At 37.8% G+C, this 24,007-nt stretch overlaps 1 protein-coding gene across 2 annotated transcripts in view; it reads right to left on the reverse strand.

Annotated features, from left to right (window-relative positions):
• The window catches only part of RHOBTB3 (Rho-related BTB domain containing 3), a 62,515-nt gene that overhangs the window by 16,809 nt on the left and 21,699 nt on the right, over positions 1 to 24,007 (reverse strand). For both annotated transcript variants that reach the window (XM_008583367.1, XM_008583368.1), the window contains exons 5-8: positions 22,539 to 22,650; positions 20,615 to 20,980; positions 12,776 to 12,888; positions 9,271 to 9,391 (exon numbers count right to left, since the gene is read on the reverse strand). In XM_008583367.1, coding sequence (XP_008581589.1) covers positions 9,271 to 9,391; positions 12,776 to 12,888; positions 20,615 to 20,980; positions 22,539 to 22,650 — 712 coding nt within the window. The remainder of the gene's footprint in view (positions 1 to 9,270; positions 9,392 to 12,775; positions 12,889 to 20,614; positions 20,981 to 22,538; positions 22,651 to 24,007) is intronic.

Consider the following 24,007-nt stretch of genomic DNA (forward strand, 5'->3'; position numbering starts at 1 on the left):
CCAGTCATCGTATTAGGAATCAAAGATACAAAGATGAGGAACACGAAGTCAGCCCTGCTTTGGCACAGTCACGTTTTTAGTTTAGTTCACCACAGCCAGAGTGAGTGACAAAACTGCCCCATTCCAGAAAGTAACTCTTCAAGCCAAACCACTCTTCTCTGCCCAAGAGTTTACCTATGTATCCCTAAAATCTCATACTTACCAAGGGTATATATTACTCTCTAAAATATTTACAATTATTGGGTTCTTCATTCCCTTTAAACCCAAGCAAAGCCTTTCCTGACTCAGGAAAGAAAAGTTACATCTAAACTCATTTCCCCAAAGCCAATAATTCCTCAGGATCCACAAGCAACACCTGACACTGCCAGCTCTCAGCCTGCTGCTTGGGCTTGGCACTGTGGTTTGCACAGCCACACCTCCCCCAAGAGCAGGGACACGGTTTTGGGGAGTGCTGCATCCGGTCAACACACACCTACCAGGGGCATCCTCCCCTCTCTGCCCTTTCCTCTCTCTGCCTCAATGTGACAGTGTCCGTCTATGGGGAGGACCAGTTTCCATAATTAAAGCATGCTAGATACATTTACGTACAGCAATTAACAAAGAATTCAAACAGAGAATGCAATTTGACTTGTAATTTTAAAGTTTAAAAAATTTTAAGATAAATAGTCCTGAATCAAGGCCCAGAAAGAAAAAAATTAAAGATAAATAGGGTGTCATTTGAAAGAAGAAAAAAGAAAAATTAGAAGCATGACAAACTGCATGGTTTATTATGTAGGTTAAGCAGGAGGATTTCAGATTGACCAAAAATACCAAGTGCATAGTAGACGGGGGTGGGATTTAATAAGTGATCTTGAAATTTTAACAGAAAATTTCCACTGATAATGTGATTATAACAGAGATACAAAACCAGCAACAAAACACTCAGTACATTAAAACATTTTTAAGCCCATCTCAAGGTTGGAATTTAGTTTGGAAAACTATCATGTATCCAGTTAAGAAAACATTAACTTCTGTTTCTCACTCTTTAAACTACTGTTCTGGTGTTAGAAATTGTTCTGTTGTGAAACTCAGTATAATTACTTTTTAAACACTGTACATAAAGATATGCTGAATGAACAGAATGCAGTGTTGATGTACTAACTGGCAATAAGATACAAGTGCAGAATTACTTAGGGGAAAAAAAGACATCAATTTTCTAGTGTCGGGTTACAGCAATAGCTATGCTAACTGTATGGCTAGGCAAATCATAACTAAAGCCAAAACGTTCTTTATTTTAGTTAATAGGAAGTTTCCATTTGTAATGTCAGGGCTAGGGCTCAGACCCTTCAGACCCATTGTACAGACTGGATCACCATACTCCTCACATGCCAGGCTGGGTCACCACACCCCTCACAGGCAGGTCCACGCTAGGTAATTGGGAAAGATCCTGGGAGCCACTGGCAGATGACATGAACTCAGTCCTCAGCAGTAGCAGCCTCTCGGGGCATTCCAGGGGCACCGGCAGCAACAGCCTCCAGCAGCAGTAGCGGCCTCCCTATGGCCCCGATCCCCCCCTGCCCCGGGAGGTGGGGGTCCCTGTAGATCAGAGCCACTCATCCTTTATACTCAAGTCCAAAACCCCAGGACACCTGGGCACATGTGTGCAATTACATTAGACAACCAAGGAATACCTGAGTGCCCGTGCATATTATCATCAAATGCTTGGCAAGATTCTGAACATCTGAGGGGCCCTGACCATTTCCCTCTATTTCCCCAACATCTATTTAAAAGATAATCACGTTCCTTGAAAATGTCAAGGCCAGCCAAACTCTTTTCTTCATAGTATTCATTTGATGTTAACAGTTTTAAGAAACTTTTTCTAAGGAAAAGAACTGTAAGAGTGAAACAAAATTTAAAAGCCCAAGTTTTCTAGTCACTTCACATAGATTATCAAAGATCTTTGTTTTTACTGTATAGTAAAATAAAATACACTTGTCAAACCTTCTTTGTACTACTTTCCAGTTTTCAAAAGTGAAATTTTTTAAATTGTTTTTGGTTTTATTCGGAAAAGAAAAAAAGATACCTGTCTAAATCAAGAGACATTTGGCATACGTACTATATAAATAAATAGGGAAGGAATATAATTTTGTAAAAGAACTTTTCATGACACAGACTCAAATGTCAAAAGGAAACCTTTATCTTTTTATATCACATCTAAATATCTACCAAGACTAACTTTAGAACTACTGTAGTAACTTTTTTTTTTTTAAACAAACCCAAATAACAAATCAGGGTGGTAGTAAAAAAAAAATACACATATATATTCGATGGCTGCTGATTACAGAGATAGTATCCCATGTCAGGGTTTTATATCCTATGTCAACTCCAGACAGTTCTTGGTGATAGCCTGGAACATTTTAAAGGAAGGATTTGCTGCTGTGCCTGGGTTAAGTAGGAAAAAGTACAGTGATCCACCCGTGTTGACTGCCATTGCAGAGGGATGGAAAGGGTCTAGACATCAGGCTTCTGCTGGTCTTTTACATGCACTATCTCACTCCTCATGATCATGCCACGAGGTAGAAGTTAGTATCCACCTTTTACAGGCAAGGTAACAAAGGATCAGAAATGTAAAGTAACATGGCCAAACCTAATAGTAACTATGCATCCAAGCAAAGATCCCAGCCAGGTCTTTCTGGCCCATGTCACTACCACCTCATCAAGATGCATCAGTGTATCACTTCTGGTCTAAATTATTCCATAGATTCTATTCTCATTTAGGTTTCCTTAAACCTCTCATGAAGTTGAATGATATTTATGCAAAAATTGGAAAGAGTTATTACCTGTGACTTCAAATTTATTATTATTGCGTGAAGAGAAAACATTGCATTTAAATGGATAATTATTTAAATTATCTTTTCCATTATTTCACATAAATTTATATTGAGTACTAAAGCTACATCCAAATAAAAATTATTTTAGATACATTAATCTTTAAAAACATATTTTACATTACAATGTATTTTACATTATAAATATTTTAGGTAAAGCATACAGAAAAAGAATTGCAAGTTCATCTGAAGACTTCACTATAACTTTAAAAAATTTATTTATTTTATTTATCTATCTTTCTGGGTGGCTGGCCAGTAGGGGGATCCGAACCCATGATCTTGGTGTTATAAGGTTGTTCTCTCATCAACCGAGCTAATCAGCCAGCCCTTAAAATATTTATAATTAAGATTTGAGACAGTTTATTATCCAATTATTACTCTGAGATCTATCTTAAGTTCAATATAAATAAGTTTAAAATATAAAAATACTTTCCCTCCCCATTTTTGGTATAAAACATTTAAATTAACAAGTCAATCACAAAATTAGAGGGCCGGCCTGGTGGCGCACTGGAGAGTGCGCCGCTTGGGAGAGTGGCGGTGCTCCCGCTGAGGGTTCGGATCCCATGTGGAGACCGGTTCCCGCTCACTGGCTGAGCGTGGTGCGGGCGCAACACTGAGGGTTGCGATCCCGTTACCGGTCAGTAAAAAAGACAAAAAGGAAAAAAAAAATTAGAGATATATTCACACTTCAGCTATTTCCATTTAGCCAAAAAAAAAAAAAAATCAGACATTACAAGAGTGTCATTAAAATTTAGATGCCTGTTAATAATTTAACTACAGTTAAAACTACAGGCTCAGGGCCGGCCCGGTGGCACACTGCTATAGTGCGCCGCTTGGGAAGTGCGGTGGCGCTCCCGCCGAGGGTTCGGATCCCACATACAGACCGGCCGCTCACTGGCTGAGCGAGGGGCGGGGGCAGCACCGAGGGTTGCGATCCCGTGGCCGGTCCCAGTCCGGTACGGGCTCGACACTGAGGGTTGCGATCCGTTGCCGGTCACGAAAAAAGACAAAAAGGAAAAAAAAAAAAAAACAAAAACTACAGGCTCAAATGCTGTCACACTGAGAGGCATTGATATGACCTAAAAGAGTAAACATTCATGCCTGGCATGAATTTTCAGAGAATGATAAGAATTTAAAACATGATACATAAGAGAATGCACTTTGATTTGAAACAGAGCAATAGCGATGATTAAACCACTGTGAAATCAATATAATTTTTCTAGTTTCATTAACCGAGTGGTTCAAGCCCACTCTCTGGTGCCCACCTTGAATTAGAAAGGTGCACATCTCTGCTCCACCACCACTAGGCAGCTAGGGCTGTGAATAACAATACCAAAATACAGCGTTGTTTCAAGACTTGAGCCTTACATATGTGAGTTCTAGTAGAGTTGCTACCAGAGTAAGTGCTACTGTATTATACTATAATTATATTATAGTATATATTAATAATTATTATAAAAATGTCTCAATACTAAAAGGTCCAATGTATCAGAACAGATTTGGCTTTTGATTTGTATAATCTGGGCATCTTGATTCTAGATTAGAATATTAAAAATACACGGTCATATCAAATTTGCAAGAAAAATTAAGAGGCAATTGTACTTAATGCTGATGAAGATATACTAAAACAATCACTGTCATTCACTACCAATGAGAATATAAATTGGTACAATCTTTCTGGATATATACAATTAATAGCATACATGGAGTCTTATGGATGTTCATATCCTATGACTAAAATCTATCCCAAGGAAGTAATCCTAATTTCAGAGTGAGATATTTATATTAAATCTTCAATGCAATTATTATTTCTAATAGTGAAAATGTAGGAAATACCTAAATTTACACCTGTAGTAAAAAAAAAAAAGAATATAACAGTCAAATGACAGTAAAAATGTTAAGAGATTTTTAATACCATGTAAAATGCTTATGACACAAGTTCAAAAATAAAAGATATACAATTGGATAAACAGTATGCATTACCTAACCCCTGCCCCTTTTTTAGGCAGAGGAAAAGTGACCAGAGGGAAATATGTCAAAACCAAACAGTGACTGTCACTGGGGATTGTGGGTGATTTTTTCATCATTATATATTATCTGACTATCCTACAATAAGCACTTACAACATTTTTCAAATCACCACTATCCACATTTTGTTTTCTAAAGATAACCACTGTTCACAATATGATATGTAAACTGCCAGATCCTTTTTATGAATTTATGAACAAAATAGACATATTTTCTTTTCTTTTTTAAAAAGATGACCGGTAAGGGGATCTCAACCCTTGGCTTGGTGTTGTCAGCACCACGCTCAGCCAGTGAGCGAACCGGCCATCCCTATATAGGATCCGAACCCGTGGCCTTGGTGTTATCAGCACCGCACTCTACCGAGTGAGCCACGGGCCGGCCTAAAATAGACATATTTTCTATACTACACACAGATACTGATATTCAATGCTGTACCCCACATATATGTACAATTATCTTTCAACAAATACAAAAAAAAGAATAAAGAAAAAGTTTTAAAAATAAATACTTTTATATACTGGGGCATATTACTGGCTATGAATATGGTTCCTCTGACATGCCAGTTATAGTACCAGTATCACATAATTTCAATGTTCAATAAAAAATAAATAAAAATAAAAAATAAATGGGACCATTCTGTGCACAGTGGTCTATAGTAATCATAAATTACTTTCATAAACAGAAAAAATAATAAAGTTTCTTCATGAATATACATTCAACTATTTGTCATCCAAGGGGATGAGTTAGATCAGTGATTTCTAAGTCCTCTGCTTCCTTCCTCATTTAGATTGCCTCTGGTTTTTCTACTTCTCCCTATACACTCTGGAAGAATTGCAGAAGTATATCAGAGAATTGGCCCTAGTAACTGAGCGTGATGCCAGAGGGGCCACCCTGAGGTGAATGCAAACATGCTCCATTCCATCAGCAGATGATGGACACATAGCCTAACCCAAGAGGAGCAAGAATTTACTCAACATCTTCCAACACAGGACTGCTCCTTAGTATTCCCACTGCTACCCTGCAGGTGCAGACAGAATCAAAGGATGGCAACGAGGGAGTTATACAGCTCTCAACACTAAAATGGACCTTTCAGGATCTGTGTGGCTCACCCTGTCTGCTTTGCAAATGAGAAGACTTGAAGGCCAGAAATGTTAAGTGACTTGCGCAAGAACACACTGGCTGGGATGCAAAGCAAAGCTGGAGCTAGGGCTCCAGACCCCAGACACAGCCCTCCTCCAGAGGCAATACCACTGCCTTCTACAGCTCCCCTCTCCAACTTTCAGAAGCTAGGCTTGCCTCCCCTAGAGCTGATATCCAAGAAGCTACTGCCAGATTCCGCTGCCACCCTTCCTGCTTCTCTCTGTCCCAACTCCCCAGGAGGCCCTGGTTTCTGAGCTGGGGAGGCTCCAATCAACATCACATCAACTGCCGCTCATCATCAGCACAGGCATCCAACAGCCCTTCCTGACCTCAGCCCCTGCACAGATAAGGGAAGGGGTGAGCAGATGCCTTCAAAAGACATCAGTAGGTGGGATAAGAGAAGAAATGCAAGATTTATGCGGAGAAAGGATCCTCCACATCACTGCTTATCTTGTTCTCCTAATCTATCATATATTTTCAGGTGTTGCATATTCCCTTTGAAAACCTTTTCAGGAAGTTACACTAACATAATGTTTGGTGACATGCCTCCTATGCTAACTATAAGGAGATGTTAATGTCTGCTATGCAAATTATAAGCAAATTTGATAGCTCTGTTATAGCACAGCAAGAGAAAAGATGAAGATGGAGACAGTCCCTAACTCATTAATCTATGACAGGGCCACACCTTCATATTCAATTTACTGGGTAAAAGTTACTCTCAAACTATGCTACGTAATTAACATCCCTGGCAGAGAGGTGGACTCTCTCTTTTTACAGGTTTATAACAATGCAAAGTCTTCTGGAAGAGCACTTATGCTTCAGTTGTTGATTCCAAGTTCGGAATCATTACTCTCATTAGCAACAGTCATTTATTAATGGCAAGTCACAGTTCTCGGGACTGTAGGGGTTACACTGATGGAACGACATAGATCCTGTCTTAGTGGTAATTATAAGTTTCCTCCTGAGACCAGGATGGTTTTCCTCTCACAGGTAAACTTCTTTTTTTTTTTTTTTTTTAAAAGATGACCGGTAAGGAGATCTCAACCCTTGGCTTGGTGTTGTCAGCACCATGCTCAGCCAGTGAGCAAACCGGCCATCCCTATATAGGATCCGAACCCGTGGCCTTGGTGTTATCAGCACCGCACTCTACCAAGTGAGCCATGGGCCGGCCTCACAGTTAAACTTCTAAAACACACACACAAAGGAGGAGATGAGTCATTTGGAGAGTAACACAAGAGTTGGTCTCTAAGTGGATGACTGAGGGGCTTGGGAACAACCAAAACTCTAGTCAAGGGGACCTAGGTAAATAAAACAGAGGACCAGAACATGATCATGACTTAGGAAGTACCAAACTGACTATAATGTACCTGATTTGTATCCAATACTGTGCCAGTGGTAAGAGATGGTCGGCCCGGCCATACAACCAACAGTGAACATTATCCAGGAATGTCAGAGATGTTCGCTCTGATTAACTCAAACACTACATTCTACGAATATTATAGCATGGAAGACATCCACCAGGACTCACCATGGCTTGGATGAAACAGCACTAGAAACTACTCTGCTACGTTCACCATGTAACCTTCTGCTACTAATTCTCTTTCTGGTTATGAAAAGCAGTGCCCTAGGTTGTCACATAGTCACTGAGAGGGATTGCTCCATCTTATACCCATCTTTTGGAGTCTGCTCAGAATGAGTCCAATCAACCCTGAAACATGGATGTGGCTAAAAAATAGTGGTCCCCAGCAAGTTATTTGGAAAAGAGCATTCAGCCATCTCTGGTGGCATCAATCACCTTCTTCTGGAACACACAAGCAGTGTGCCATCTTTCTAAACTGAATTTTTTTTTTAAAAATTAGTTTTGCAAGATAAAAATACTACTGTTTTATTCAGCAATCATTATTTCTGCTCAACAATTGGATGTGATCTTTTCTGTTGGAATGTGAAGCTGCTTAGATGATTTGTTTCTTTAAATGAACAGAACATACCAAGCATTTTTAGTAAATGTCTTCATCAACAGAGATTTTTCTCCAAGAAGCTAATGATGTAATTCTGTAATCACCAGGGGCTTTTTCTCTGACAAGGCTTGTTCTACCTACAATGAATAATTTATGAAAGCTGACTTTAGATACACACTTTGGATTTTTATTTTAGCAACTAATAAATCAAGGTGTGATAATATCAGGGGCTTAGTGAGAGTTAGTTTTAGGTTTCTCTAAAACGACGAAAGGGTCACATAAAGTCTGTGGCCTCTGGTTAGCTTTCTTTTTTTTTTCAATCTCTTTTTATATATCTCACGGTCATTCTTATTGTCCCACTTTCAGTGTCCCAGGCTCCCACTGCACACAGTAGCTTGCCAGCAGGTACTTTGGAAAGTTTCCAATTCACTGTCTTGGCAAGTGACCAAAGTTAAAAGTTAAATCTTTCTGAGGAAAGATTTTTTAAAGTAAATGACTGTTAGCCACTACACATTTCTACCATAAAATTGGAATTACATCTTTCTCTTAATAATAGCACACCTAACGTTCTACTTAATTCCTACAGGAGCAACTCCTCCTATCCTTCTTGTGTAAATTGAAGGCATCTGAAGATTCATTTTTAACATTATTCTTCTAATCTACTAAAGTGACAAAATTACCCAAGTGAGTAATCAATAATGGACATTAAAACAGCTCATCTCTACTAAAACAGGTGGCATTGCTTTCCCCTAGAGATAAGCAGCAGCTCTCAGTTGCTCTGGTGACAATTCTCAGAGTGCCGTGAAGAATAAATGTAGTGATCTCTGTGGGTGCCTGACGTCGGCAGGCAAGACCCTCAACCCATGGTTAGTTCCTTTTGCTTAAATGGAAGGAAAAGAGTTGAATAAAATAAACTCGAGGTAATAATTTTAAAGGAGCTGGTTTCAGATGAATGAAAAACTAGGATCTTAAAGAAATACACAAACAAAAACGTATAATGACATATTACAGATCACCGATCCCTTGCTGGTCACTAAAAGTTAATCAAGTATATGGAAAGGTAAAAATACTAAGGAAAATATAAATTCTTCTTTTTATTTTAATAAAGTACTTCATTTCACTGGAAGATTTTGTTGAAATTCAGGTAGTATTAATCTACATCCTGCAACTGAGAATAGTCATTCCTTCACCCCAAATATTCAAAGCTGAAATACAAAGCGAGGAAAGAGAACAAAAAAGAAAAATGAGTAACAAACTTTGTAAAAGTTGAACCGTACCTTGTATTTCAAAGACGACATCAGCAAGCATGGGTTTATTAAGGAAAAACTTGAGGGAAGTGTTATAAAACCACAGAGGTTTTCTGGCTTGATAGGTTTTGCAGTTTCTTAGGCAATTAATCTAGAAGGAAAAACAGATATGAGGGGAAGGTTTGTTCAGTATGTTTTGATAATGTATATGGGCTGGTTTGAGAATTTGGAAAACTGTGCTAAATGTCTAAAGAAATAATGATTACCTACTTTGTGGCATCTCTGAGCCTCACTTTCAAAGGAATTTGCCCTCAAGAACTACATCTTCGTCCTGTCAGTGAGCAACACTATACTATTCAGCATTCGCGGCAGTAAACGTTAGCTAAAGACAAAGTCAACTCTACAGCTGAGAAACTGTAGGATCCTGAATCCCCATGAGTTTTTGTTGGGAAACAGACAACGGTAGTCCAACTTCATATAAATGCACAATAAAACACATTACACATACAATGTAATTTGTTCATTAAAAAAGTACATAGGCAAAAATATAATTTGTAATTAAGAAAAACACATTTTTCCCTTATCACATAGACAACGGTAGTCCAACTTCATATAAATGCACAGTAAAACACATTACACATACAATGTGATTTGTTCATTTAAAAAGTACATAGGCAAAAATATAATTTGTAATTAAGAAAAACACATTTTTCCCTTATCACACCACATCCTTCTACTGCTTACTAGCTTAACATTTTCTCCTGAAGAAATGAATATTAAAAAATACCTGAGACTGATGAATTGGTTCATCTCCATCTTACTCTCCAATCTTATAATCCTAAATATTTTTCCTGCCCACAGCAGAGAAGTGGAATCTATAAAAAGTTGCCTGGAGTCTTCAGTCTGGAGCTCCAGAGACTCTCTGCCCTTGACAACACTGTGTCCTGTCACACGTGCTTGCTCAGGCAGACGGCCTCCAGGAACAGCACCTCTGTCTCACCCAGGCTTTGGAGCATTGTTTATCCTTTCTGTGGTCTTTTCACACACCCCTTGTTCCAACCCTAAAAGTAGAAGAAGGGCCAGCCACCTTTCCCTCACTCCCCACCATTTCTTTTCTTTCTTTCTTTTTTAATTTACGCTCCTTTATTTACAGTAGATAAACAAAACAAGACCGAACAACCTTCTCAGGTAGAATTACCCAAAAGATGAAGAAATAAGAAGTATTTGTAAATATGAGGATTCATCAGGACTACAATCTTGCCTACAGTCTATATTGTGTTACTATAACCCCTCATTTGGAATGATTTAGTCATGATTTTTATTGGAAGATCATATTTTATTCATATCTGATGGCTCCACCCATTTTCCCTGCTGAATCTCAGAACTTTAGCCATGGTCAGAACTCTGACCCTCTGCTTGGAGAGCTGGGAAACTTTATTCCTGAGAAATAATCAAACATACAACGTTATCCATAGTAACAATAAATAACACCTGCTCCCCACTCTGGATTAAAATACTATGGTGAGAAGTTTAAAATCTTTGGTGAGGAGGAAATAAAAAACAATATTATTCTTTGCAAGGAAAGAAAAAACTCACTCAAGAATGGCGTCCGTGAGCAAGACAGAGAAGCAAAACAGGATTATACAAATCCTGGTCCTATAAAGTACATCTTCAGATCCTGAACACAATATACCATAATAATACACATTGAAGGAATTAGGTAGGATTCAAGAGACTGCCACAGAAAAAGGGGAGTAAGAGCCAAAAATCATCATCAAGTTGGAGAGCTAGTAGGGGCTTTAGAAATCGTCCAGTTTATCCTTCATTTTATAGAAATCCCTGACATGTTCAAGGCCACAGGGATAGTTTGGAGCAGACCACAATTTAAATCTACATTTCCTGAGTCCCAATTCAGTGTACATCCCTGGGTCATACTCAATGAATGAGAGAGGCCCTTATCCCAGGAAAGCACAGGAAAAAGGAGTGGAAAATCCCTTCTCTCCTTCCATGCAAAGAAGGGAATTTAGTTCAATATCACAGAATCACATAGCCTCCAGCCTCCACATCCCCAACAAGATGAATTCATTTTATTCTCCGTACTCAAAGAAATGTGTTCAGAATCAGATCCAAGGAAAGGTGCAGGTTCAGAACAAAAGGCAACACTCTGCTCTTACCATTCATATAAAGATTATGAGTTTGTATACTGAATATTATATGGGATGTATATTACGTATAAATGTATGAATGTGTGTTTATGTGTGCACAAATATATACATATACACACACAGAGTATGAATCTGTATAAACAGATTCCTTCGTCACTTCTGCTTTGAATTTGAAAAAAAAATTCAAAGCAGAATTTTTGGAGCAAACAGATGTATATAATATACATTTTACTTGTCCATAAATAATCTAGAAAACTAGATTAATTATTTTAAAAAACAGAATGCTGTCATATGTGCACATTTTTACAACAGGATTATTGAACTGAATTAGATTGCAAGAGAGCTACTGTCCTGCCATATACCTGTAAAACTGGACAGTGGCTGTATACCTGCTTCAATGTGTTACTAAAGCAAAACTCTTAATTCTATGTTACTTTGTTAAGAAAAAAAAAAAAAGACCACTTTATTAATTAAAGAATAGTCAGGAATATTCATTAAAGCTAGTACATTTTACATTTTTAAAATATTAACTTTGAAATGTTAATAACTTACGCTGTAAAACTGACAAAGTCATCTGTACAAAAAAGTTAAAGAAGTGATCATTTTTCTTAAATTTAATATAAACCTATACTGCTAGGCATTGCACACAACTTACCTTTTAATCTACTGTAGCCAATTTGTTTATCACAGAATCTGAATTAAGAACACACTGGCTAAATTGTGTAATGTGGTTGTCTGGAGACTTAACAACCTTCTAAAAGCCATTACGAACTCTGTACAATCTAAGTTACTAGAGTTTTAAAGTGCACAAGTTTATGGCCATATATCAAGTCTCTATTTTTATGACCTTGAACCTAATTTATAATTTTGAACCCATACTTCGTGAGAGAATCTGTAACTATACATGTGGTTAAACAGATTTCTCAGAATTCCTGAAAAAGGCACATGCAGAAACTGACTTGCTCCCCAAAACCATTTGGCCTTAAATTGTGAAGACTGAGGAAGCATCCCCTCCAAAAAGCCTAACTGTAGCTGGACAGATTAAACAGCCCTACATTCTTGACATAGAGACGTAGTTTGTGGATTCCCTGAGCTCCAGGGGAGTGTTTCAGAAGATGGAATGCACAAATGAACATGTTAAAGATATGACTCACACATACTTTAATTCTTACATAAATTAAAATCTAAGATAGTGAGAAGTAACATGTGTTTATGTTTAAAATATTAAAATGGAAAAAATACATACTTACGTAAAACATTTATATTCATATATTTTTGATTCTTCTAATTACTCTATCATATTTATCATAGTATATCAGTTATAATTCAGAGAGCATCAAAGTAAACTAATTTACAACAAATTAATTTACCTTTCCCGGTGTTTTTAAAATGCATTTAACTTTCTCAATTACATTTGAAACATCCCCAGAATCTTTCAACTTCTTCCTGATATCTTCTTCCAATTCTTCCCACTGAAAAGCACCTGGAAAAAAATTAGTTCACGTTGGATTTTTCTGTTAAAGCAGGAGGTAAGAAAAATAAATCACTTATTAGATATCAATGTTCCGCCTTTTTTAGTATTTTCTTTTACTAAATATATATCCTTATAATTACACTAAAACATTTAAATAGCTTCCACATTTAAAAAAAAATCCCTTTGCCTTCCCCTAAATTATTTCTCAGAATCTGAAGTCTTCCTCCCTGGACAGGTCCCACCCCTCTGTAATAGGGGACCAGCTAGTGACAATAGTAATGGCCAGAATATGAGTCACCATGACAAGTGGTCCAACACCCAACTTACTTACTTGCCCTAGCTAAGAAGGTAGATGTAGTCTTTTTCAAGTTGAATTAAATCTTACTAATTATGGAGAGCAGTGACTACCATCAGGTAGAGGAATATGCAGCAGAAATAGAATGCGTTCAGAAGTCCTCGTGCATTGTTAGGGTGAGATTGGGATGTCTGACAGCCAGCCCTACAAAATCAATCTGAAGAAGGGAGCTAGATAATTTCCTGAAGAGCTTCATGACATGCCATTGATGCAAAATCACCTCACTTGGTCCCTTCCTTCTCTCGTCTTCACCCCAGCCCACTTCAAAGCTATCTCTTTCTAGGCCCACTTCACTTCTGTCTCCCACTCTGTCAGCCTCCCTTTCTCTGTGTCTTATAAAAGTCCTATTCCATGATCAGCAAAAGCTCACCTTTTCCCCAAGCACTCCTCTCACTTGATTGACAGCAGCCTCCTACCCAGCCTCCCTGCTCCATCATGGCCTTTTCCCCATCAGATCTATCCCATTAGTTGATACTCATAAATTTTCAAAAGCATGAGTCTCATTGTGATATTCTAAGAGATTACCCTAATTCATTCCATGTCTTATTAGAAAGTCCTAATTCCTAATAATATAATTAAAAAAGCATAGGGTGGGCAAGCATAGTTAGGGAACCCAGGTTCTAGTTCTGTCTCTGCCATTTACATGTGTGACTTTTAGCAAGTCACTTCTCCTCTCTGGGTAATATGAGATCCTTTTCTATCTGTTCCCAATCTACTCTCTCTGCTGTTTCCCCTCCTGTGTCCAGCACTTTGCCAGACATCGTCATGGATACTGGGTAATGAGGAGGGCACACAATAAACATTTATTGAACCAAGGAGATCAGGCGATTGCAGCCAGCCAGGACCAACTGCAACCAAAGCCAAAAGGGAGAGTGAGGCTGCTAACCCAGCAGCTCTCAGGGCTCTTTACAGCTGAGCCCTGCAGCACTTGACATTCCTGTGCATCCTTTCAACTTCCCCTCACCTGGCCTGCATGATTACTGTAGTGTGCCCTGGGGAGGGGGCCTTGATATGTAGCATTGGCCATTTCTGTGGTGTAAATACTCCCACCACGGGCAAATTCACCCTACCAACATGACATCATAGAACACCCAATTAGGAATGAGACACATAATTGGGCTCAAGCCCAGCCAGCTGGCTCCCCTTCCTCCTCAAATTCCCAAAGGTATGTGGTCCAGAAGAATTCTATGCTTTTACTTTTCTTCTTCTTGCATTAATGATTTTTAACCATGGGGACTCATACTCTTTTCACAACCTGGTGGATTCTATGGATCATCTCTCCAGAAAATTTCACATGCACACACAGACACTAAAGTCTATACAGAAATGCCAAGAGTACAACTCCTTAGAAGCCAGTGGACCCCGGATCGAGAAAATTTACTCTGTGTCAGTGATTCTCAACATTAGCTGTGTGTTACATATACCCAGAGATCTTTATAAAATACTATCAGAGGAGTTCTTATCCCAGGCCAATTATATTAGAATCTCTGCGACTAGGGCCTCTGACTCAATACATTTTAAAAGCTTCCTCGGTGACTCAAATGTGCATTGAGTGCTGACAGTGACCACTTTAAAAGTTTCATCCACTGGGTTAGGGTACGCAGCACCTACACTAAGAGTGTAGGTATCTCTTATTGTGTACACACATGCTTACTGTATCTGTGTCCTCCTTTAGTATAATTATATATAAGTAAAAGCTATAGTAAATTAATATAAATAAAATTATATTAACTAAAGAACACCTACACAGTAAGTCCATTCAGAATATTATCTGTAAGCAAACATGCATCAAATAATCTAAACATATGGGATTAGTAGCAGGTAAATCCCCACAGGCCACCAATCTGTTCGGTAACAGACACACTAAGAACCAATAATTAAAAATGAAAGTAAGACTAATTCTTATGAGCACACTGATGATTGGGCTGTTTTCATAATTAGAAATGCTAACCAAATCATCTTTGATACATTTAGGTCCTAAAAGCAATAATCCTTGGGCTGGAATTTAACATGAGATCTACCCTCTTAAATGTTTAAGTGTATAATACAGTATTGTTTACAATAGGCATAATTTCATACAGCAGATCTCTAGAACTTACTCATCTTGCATTATTGACTAGAATTTTTTTTAGTTAACTTCTCAAAGCATTTATTTAATTTACTTAGACTCTTAGAGAGCGTGGTATTTATGCATGCAGAAAAGAAAATGCTACAGAATAATTCCAAGAACTGGAGAATACTATGCAAACTAAAGATGAAAGCTCGTTTCCACATATTCATCTACTCTGGCAGCATTCCAGTAAGTGACATGAAATTCTTATGGCCATCTGTGGCAGGTAGAGCTCAAGGCTAAATTCTTGAGGCTCTTACAAATAATTCAATTCCTAACCATCTGAGATCATGTGACTCAGGAATTTGCAAGCATAAGACTGTATCAAGTATTATAAGAATGTTACAATTGTGTGCCATTTAAGGATTACTCCCTAAAGACCAGGAAACTACCAGGCTCGCCTTTTAGATTTCTCCTATAGGATTAGTCTTCAAGTACTCACATATTGATAATGCAGTGTTCACTGTTATCCAATAGAAAATTAACATGTACAAAACAGATGTACCTTGACTGTGTCTATTTACTAAAAAATTTGAATAGGAAAATAAACTGAAGACTTATATAGAGGTGTGAAATGCTACCTGGACTATTAAACAGGCCCCTCCTAAACATAGGACAAAATGTGCATAGTGACACAATATAATCAAAATTTCAAATTCCTAAAGGTACAAAAAAAGTATGTTATTTGAAAAGACTTAAGACATTCTTTGTAATTTGGCTCATTTAAAAAAGGGACAGGGGACAGGTTTCCTATGATGTTTTAGCCTATGTTTGTTTGCACAAGGCAAATGTTCCAGAGCAGACCATGTCCTGGAGTTCTATCTCCAGACCCACCCACCTGTCTTCAACGTTCCCTGACGTAACCCATGGGTACGTTACAGGGCATCTATGAGGAAACCACTACACAAATGTGTCTTAAAACTTGTGTTTTGTTCAAAGGTTAAAATGTTCAAAAGAAAAACAAAAACCAAAAAAACCCCACAAGCCTGGCCCCTTTATTGAAGTTTCAGAGAAAAATAATGTAGGTTTAGAATTTTTGATAGAAAATATTTCCTAAAAAACAATAAACTATTTAAAAACAAACAAAGACTAGAGGGTAAAATAAAATATCAATAAATGTTTAGACATTTTCTTTTGATAGTGGACCCTGTGCAATTATTTTTCTCTTAAATTTCTGTTTTCTTCAAAATTGTCTTTACTGGGCAAATACAGCTTTAATGTCTTTATAAACATAAACCTAACTTTTGCCTGAGTCAAAGGTTACAATCTGTAAATAATTAAAGAATAATTAGTTGGTACTACAAAACCAGTTATTTTCCCTTCTCTTCAACCAGTATCAGGGTCTCCCTGTGGCCTGAGGTCAACGGCCTATGCCCTGGCGGTGACATACAGAGAGCTCAGAGCACAAATGCAACAGTTAGCTTTCAGGTTAAGAAGCCAGTACTCTGACTGGGTTGAAAACCTGTAGCTCAGCAAGCTCTCCATGCCACCATGCCCCTCTGACCTCTAATCTCTACTCCCTGGGTCACGTAGTTTCCACCCAACTGCTAAGCATCCACTTTCCCCCACTTCATGGAAGCATGCACAGGGCAATGAGAGCCTCAGCTCTGAATAGCTCAGCTTTGCAGCTGACCCCATTTTGACTTTGTGCCCTAAGACTGATGACAGGGTACCTCTCCCAGGCCTCTTGGCTAAATTCCAGGCCCGAGTTTCCTGACTGTGGCTGGTACCCAGTTCTTCCAAGAGCAGGTGTTTCTGCATCAGCACCACATGGGAGACTGTAGGAAATGCAGAATCTCATGTGCACCCTGCACACACTTAATCAGAACAAGATGCCCAGGAATTCTGTATGTACTTTAGTGTTTCTGCATCAGCACCACATGGGAGACTGTAGGAAATGCAGAATTTCATGTGCACCCTGCACACACTTAATCAGAACAAGATGCCCAGGAATTCTGTATGTACTTTAGGGTCTGAAAAGCATTGCTCTAGATGACTAAGGACAAGTGACCACACCACCCATTGTCTGAATATTGGCATGAGGTTGGTCACCAGAGTGACGGAGCCTGCCTGCTCTCTTCCATCCTCCCACCATCACTAGAGATGAGCTTTCTAAAGGCCAGTCTGATCATGCTTGAAATTCTAGAGTGGCTTCTAAGAACAGCAAAAACAGCTTCTACAAGCCTTGCCAGCCACATCTCCTACTGGCTGTCACCTCCTACTCTATGCTCCAGCCACAGAAACTATCTGTGGTTGCTGGAAAGCAGCAGTTACCAAGGATTCTGGTTTTTATTAACATAAATTTCCCTAGTATATTAATTTCTTTTAAATAGTATCAGAGTGAATACATAAAAGACTCATAATAGGTCACTGCCTCCAGGGAAGGGGTCTTGGGTAAGAGGAGAACTTTTTCTTTTCTTTTCCCTCTTTTTCCATCTGCATGTATTAATTTTGCAATTAAAAAAAAAAACAAATACCACTCCCTAGAAGAGAACAAGGCAGGTTCAGTCACTAGAGATACACATAGCTATTTTACTGCTACTGACTTCAGAGTGTTCATGTGCCTTTGAAAGTATTCAATAGAGACTGTGGGAAACTTGCTGAATAATTCATATAATTTCAGTAGTAAAACCACTGAAAAGTCAAATATATCCTTCACAGTTCCTTAAAAACGTCATTAACAATATTTTTTCTTTAAACATTTAAACATTTTAGTTTTTCTTTTTTTTTTTTTTTCCTTTTTGTCTCTTTTTTCATGACCGGCAACGGATCGCAACCCTCAGTGTCGCGCCTGCACCGGCCCGGGACCGGCAACGGGATCGCAACCCTCGGTGTTGCTCCCTGCACCTCGCTCAGCCAGTGAGCGGGAACCGGTCTGTATGTGGGATCCGAACCCTCGGCGGGAGCGCCACCGCGCTTCCCAAGCGGCGCAATGTAGCAGTGCGCCACCGGGCCGGCCCAACATTTTAGTTTTTCAAAATTATTCCTAAATTCTAAACTGTGAGATTCTAAGTTTAAACATTAAAATACGTAGTACTAAAAGAAGTCCTTAACTAGTGTGGGTTATTCATCTGATGACACCCAGCTTTTAAAGACTACTCCTTAATTCAACAGAAACTAATGGAAAGCCTGCCATGTTGGGGGCAGGTGCTCGGTATGTGCTGTAAGGGTGCCTATTTATGCCTTCTTCAAGCCAATATTCACTGACCTATCACCACATTCCACTCATATATATATATATTATCCACATAAATCTGCATGCTGCTACTGTAGTTACTTTTCAAAACCATAATTTAAATTTTAACTTATAAAATTATATAACCACAACCCAAATGAAAAAAGTAATCTTATTTTTAAAACCAACCATTTAAATGAAGGCTACCCAAATTTTTCTTACCTATATGAAATAATGTTTGCTTTCTTTATTTGCAAACCTTTTTAGAAACTTCTTATCTGTTCCCATTTTTTTTCCTTTTCTTTTCTTTCTTTCTTTCTTTTTTTTTGGCAGTTTGCCAGTGTGGAGATTTCTGAACCTTTGACCTTGGTGTTATAACACTACTCTAACCAACTGAGCTAATTGGCCAGACCTTGTTCCCAATTCTAAAGTCCAAAAACAGATTATAAATGTTTCTCCAGGCACATTCCAAAAAATGAGTCACCTTATTTTAATATTTCGTCAGTACATGATTCCAAGTAGAAAAAGAAAATTAAAGTCCTCAGAAAACTTATATTTAGATGCTTACTTTAATAATCATTTTACATCCATTCTTTTCTATTCTTATATGGGACACTTAGATGTGAGACCTTTGATTCGTCTGCTAAAATGAATCAGACAAAAATTCTATTCTTTAGAATGTAGTTGCTACTGAGGTTTTAAAAGGACAAGAAGAAAATAATTGATAAACTGAATCTCAAAAAGATAAGAGAATAGCAAGGGAAAAAAATGAAGACTAAGTCAATCATAGCCAAAGTTGATAGATCTCAGCCTGAACTAACTTTAGACACTGATATCCAGTTCCTAAACTGAATGCAATTCCTCTCCTTGATTCCCTCCAAAATCTAAAAGTCAAACCAAAGAGTGAATAGTTAAGTTTTAAGGTACAGATACTTGATTTCATATACCCTTGGAAAATTTTCTTTCTTTAAACTGGACAATAAATTCTTGTATTTCATATTTTGGATTTTTTAAAAATTAAAATATTAACATACCTGCTCGGTTTTTACAAGTAGCTTTAAAACCAAGGCAGGTACAGTAACCACAGGACAAGATGCTCAACATCACTGATCAATGGGGAAATGCAAATCAAAATTACGGTGAGACAGTTACCACCTCACACCCATTAAGATGGCTACTATAAAAAAAAAATAACAGAAAATTACAAGTGTTGACGAGGATGTGGAGATATTGGAACCCTTGTGCACTGTTGGTAGAAAGGCGAAATAGCACAGTTGCTGTGGAAAACAGTATGGTGGTGCCTTTAAAAATTAAAAATGGAATTATCATATGACCCAGCAATTCCACTTCTGAGTACATCCCAAAAAGAACTGAAATATTGAAAGAGATATTTATACACCCACGTTCATGGCAGCATTATTCACAATAGCTAAAATGGCAGAAGCAACCCAAGTGTCCATCAACAGATTAATGGATAAACAAAATGTGGTATATACATATAATGAAATATATTCAGCCTTAAAAAAGAAGGAAATTATGACATATGCACAACTTGGGTGAACCTTGAAGACATTATGCTAAGTGAAATAAACCAGTCTCAGAATGACAAATACTGTATTTCTACGAGGCACTTAGAGTAGTCAAAATCACAAAGATAGAAAGTAGAATGGTGGTTGCTAGGGGCTGGAGGGGAAATGGGGAGTTATTGTTTAATGGGTACAGAGCTTCAGTTTTACAAGATGAAAAGAGTTATGGATACAGAAGGTGATGATGATTGCACAACATTATGAATGTATTTAATGCTGCTGAACTGTATGCTTAAAAATGGTTAAGACAGTAAATTTTATGTTATGTGTATTTTACCAAAAATTTTTTTTAAATTAGAAAAAAAAAAAAGGCAAGTAAATTTATAAGGAAGATAGAAAGCTTGGCCCAATTCCTACATAAAAAGCAAATATTATCTCATGTATAATCTTCACCTCAGATGGTAATAAAAAGATAATGTAAAACTAACCAATACTCTTGAGGACCACAGGCATATTTCATTTCAAAAGCTTAAGAGAGTGCAAGTAATCAGAACCATTTGACAAGATACCTGAATAAATGAAGCGCAGAATGTCTGATAAACAAGAACAGAAGAGGACGTCTTTAACAATGACTCGTAATGGTGGGTTGCCTGAAGATTCCTGGCTAGCACCTGGAAACGCAGTATCTCTGTTTATAGCAAAGAGATCCTGGGTAGTTCGGATGATACTGGAATCCTGAATGTCATTGGGACTCTTCACATTGAAAAGCAGCATGAAAACATGGCTTACAGCACAGAGAACGATCTTGTGGGCCTCTACCACTTCCTTTAGATCTGGGTTGTAAAATACCACGTCCACACACTGGCAGCAGAAGAGCAAGTTATTTAAGTCAGCGTTATAATGTGATGCTTCGGCCTTTAAGACAGGCATTTTTTCTGTTTCAAAAAAGAAAAAAATAATAAACTACTCTTTAGGTCTGCAGACCCAATAATTTCATTTTTACTTTAAACACAACAAAACCATATTTTTGAATAATATTAGAAATTGCAATATTTGATTATTTTTGACCTACAAAAATAGCAATTTTGTATAGCTTAACCTAACTTGTGAACATATATTGTACAAACTATAGATTCATGGACTGTAGAATTTTATAACAAACACACACAAATACTGTGTTTATATTTTATGTGCAAATGACATAGGAGCAATAAAATAACATTTCCTATTATTTGTATGTCCTCCAAAAAAAATATTCCTCCAAATTTTGAACTTCAGTATTTCAATTATCATTGTTATCATTCTTTACTTCTACCTGATAAAAAATTTGAAGTATTGAATAAGTTTTGAAGAACCCAATCTCACATCTGAAGTCCTTCCCCTCCTGGAAACAGAAGGGGAGGTGGAAGGCAAAGCTGCTGAAATTCTGCAATTTCTCAAAGTTAGGGCTCAGAGTCTGGAACTCTATTGTTTGAAAACATCTTAAGCATCTTATTTTGATCCTAAAATTAGTATTTTTTCCTCCTGGTAAAACAAATTGCTTCCTAGAACAAGCTCTTTCCACTCAGTGCACCTCCCTAAAAGTGTTGACTGAGCTCCCTAATTTCTAAAAGAAGATATAACCTTCCATTTACTAGTTTGACTACCAGCAAAGAGAGATTAGCCCTCAGGCGATTCAGAATACCCACACTCCAGGTCTTCATCGCTGACTTTACCTAAAAATGCCATCTCATTTTTATCCAAAGCCTAGCTGAGGAAAGGGATATTTGTGAAGCATTGCTTGAAAGATATGCAATCCCCTAAATCAGTGGAATTCAAACTTCTTTAGCAATGAAAATATTTTATTCTAAAGAAAACCCCTGTTTTAAATCTACAAAACAGATAATAAAGTGCTGGGGCCAGGCTCTCCTTACACTCTACCCCAGTCCATCCTCCTTCCCACTGCCTGGGGCACCTTCTCAGAACCTTAAATGATAAGAACCCTCTGAAAACCATGTGCCCCAGAGCCCAGGATCTTTCCTTAGGGCAAGTCAGCTCCGGAACAAATGTGTGTCCCAACTGTGACTTCCTGGACCCCTGGGTTAGGTCTAGAGTTAGACCCACATCTCTCTTAGCAGAAGGGTACAAGAAATAGCCTTGTGAAAGCTGAGATTGCATTTGCTGAAGGGACATTTTGAAGGCCCTGTACACTCATCTAGTGCCCACACCTGAAATTTCTTTTAGTGCTAAATGGCATGAAATGTTTTGCTTTCTCTAAGGAACTGCTATGTTTTCTCTTCTTTATCAATAAGAACTAAGAACTAGGTAGCTATCTACATTATTTATTTGGTCATTTCCCACCCATCTTCTGATCCAGAAAGTACTTAAGACCCTGGGTTTGCTGCATACAGACCATGTCCTCCCTTTAACTTTGCACACCAGGAATTTTAAAGTCAAGTGTGTATCATTTATGGTCCATTTATTGAATGTGTAGACGTTGGCTAATAAAGGCACCTGGTTGTTCAAGCTGAGGTGGTCTTATTCCATGAAACGAGTTGCTCATTTTTCTTTTCTTCATTTTTTCACTTGTCTTCTGATTTAAGGCTTGAATCATAAAATACTCCAACTAAAATATGAATCAAATTTGAATTAAAGGTCCAACAAAAGTATATATCTGACATAATTATTTGCACCCCAAATCACATTTGCTAAATGTTTTTAATGTCAGTACCATGTATATGTATGCATTAGCAAACACTTATAAACCATTTTTTAACTTTAAAAAAATGTATATAGTGGAACAGACTGTGCCTTGTCTAAATACATATACTATTCATCTAAGAAGAAATTGTTTGTTCTCTTGAATAATAAAGAAAGCAAGCACTACAACTGTGCGGCTGTCAGTAATTTTCCTAGGGAGCAAGCTCCGCAGTTAATACTAGTCAAAGTCCAGACAGGAACATATCAGCTAGGAAACTTCACTTATTGCTCCTGAACAAATTTCTTTGAAATCTGTCCTTTACTTAACAAATGAAAAATCTCATCCACATGCAATTAACATAGGTCCAGGCCTTTGCCCTACCTTGCGAGGCTTGGGGCAAAAGTACAAATGGAGGCCCACCCACCACATAAAGATTTAATATTAAAGATTTCAATGTTGTAAATCAAGAAAGCAAACTTTTATGTAAAAGATATTCTGTACTCCTGCTTTGACAAATATATCATCATAAAAGCCTGCCACGCCAGACTTAGATTTACATCCTCAAACTCATGAGAGGTTTGCTCTACAAAAAAACTCTTGGAATTGATAAATGATTTCAGCACAGTAGCAGGATACAAAATCAACACACAAAAATCAGTAGCATTTCTTTTCTCCAATAGTGAACTGGCAGAACGAGAAATCAAGAAACCCTGCCCATTTACAATAGCCACCAAAAAAATAAAATATTTAGGAATTGAGTTAACCAAGGATGTGAAAAATCTCTATAATGAGAACTACAAACCACTGCTGAGAGAAATTAGAGAGGATACAAGAAGATAGAAAGATATCCCATGCTTTTGGATTGGAAGAATCAACATAGTGAAAATGTCCATACTACCCAAAGTGATATAAAAATTCAATGCAATCCCCATCAAAATTCCAAAGACATTTTTCTCAGAAATGGAAAGAACTATCCAGACATTTAAATGGAATAACAAAAGACCACACATAGCCAAAGCAATGCTGAGCAAAAATAAAATAAAACTGGAAGCATAACACTCCCGACTTAAAGCTATACTACAAAGCTATAATAACCAAAACAGCATGGTACTGGCATAAAAACAGACACACAGATCAATGGAATAGAACAGAGAATCCAGAAATCAACCCACACACTTACTGCCATCTGATCTTTGACAAAGGCACCAAGCCTAATCACTGGGGAAGGGACTGCCTCTTCAGCAAATGGTGCTGGGATAACTGGATATCTATATGCAGGAGA

This window comes from Galeopterus variegatus, unplaced genomic scaffold (genome assembly GCF_000696425.1).
Source record: "Galeopterus variegatus unplaced genomic scaffold, G_variegatus-3.0.2 Scaffold2897, whole genome shotgun sequence".
NCBI lineage: Eukaryota > Metazoa > Chordata > Mammalia > Dermoptera > Cynocephalidae > Galeopterus > Galeopterus variegatus.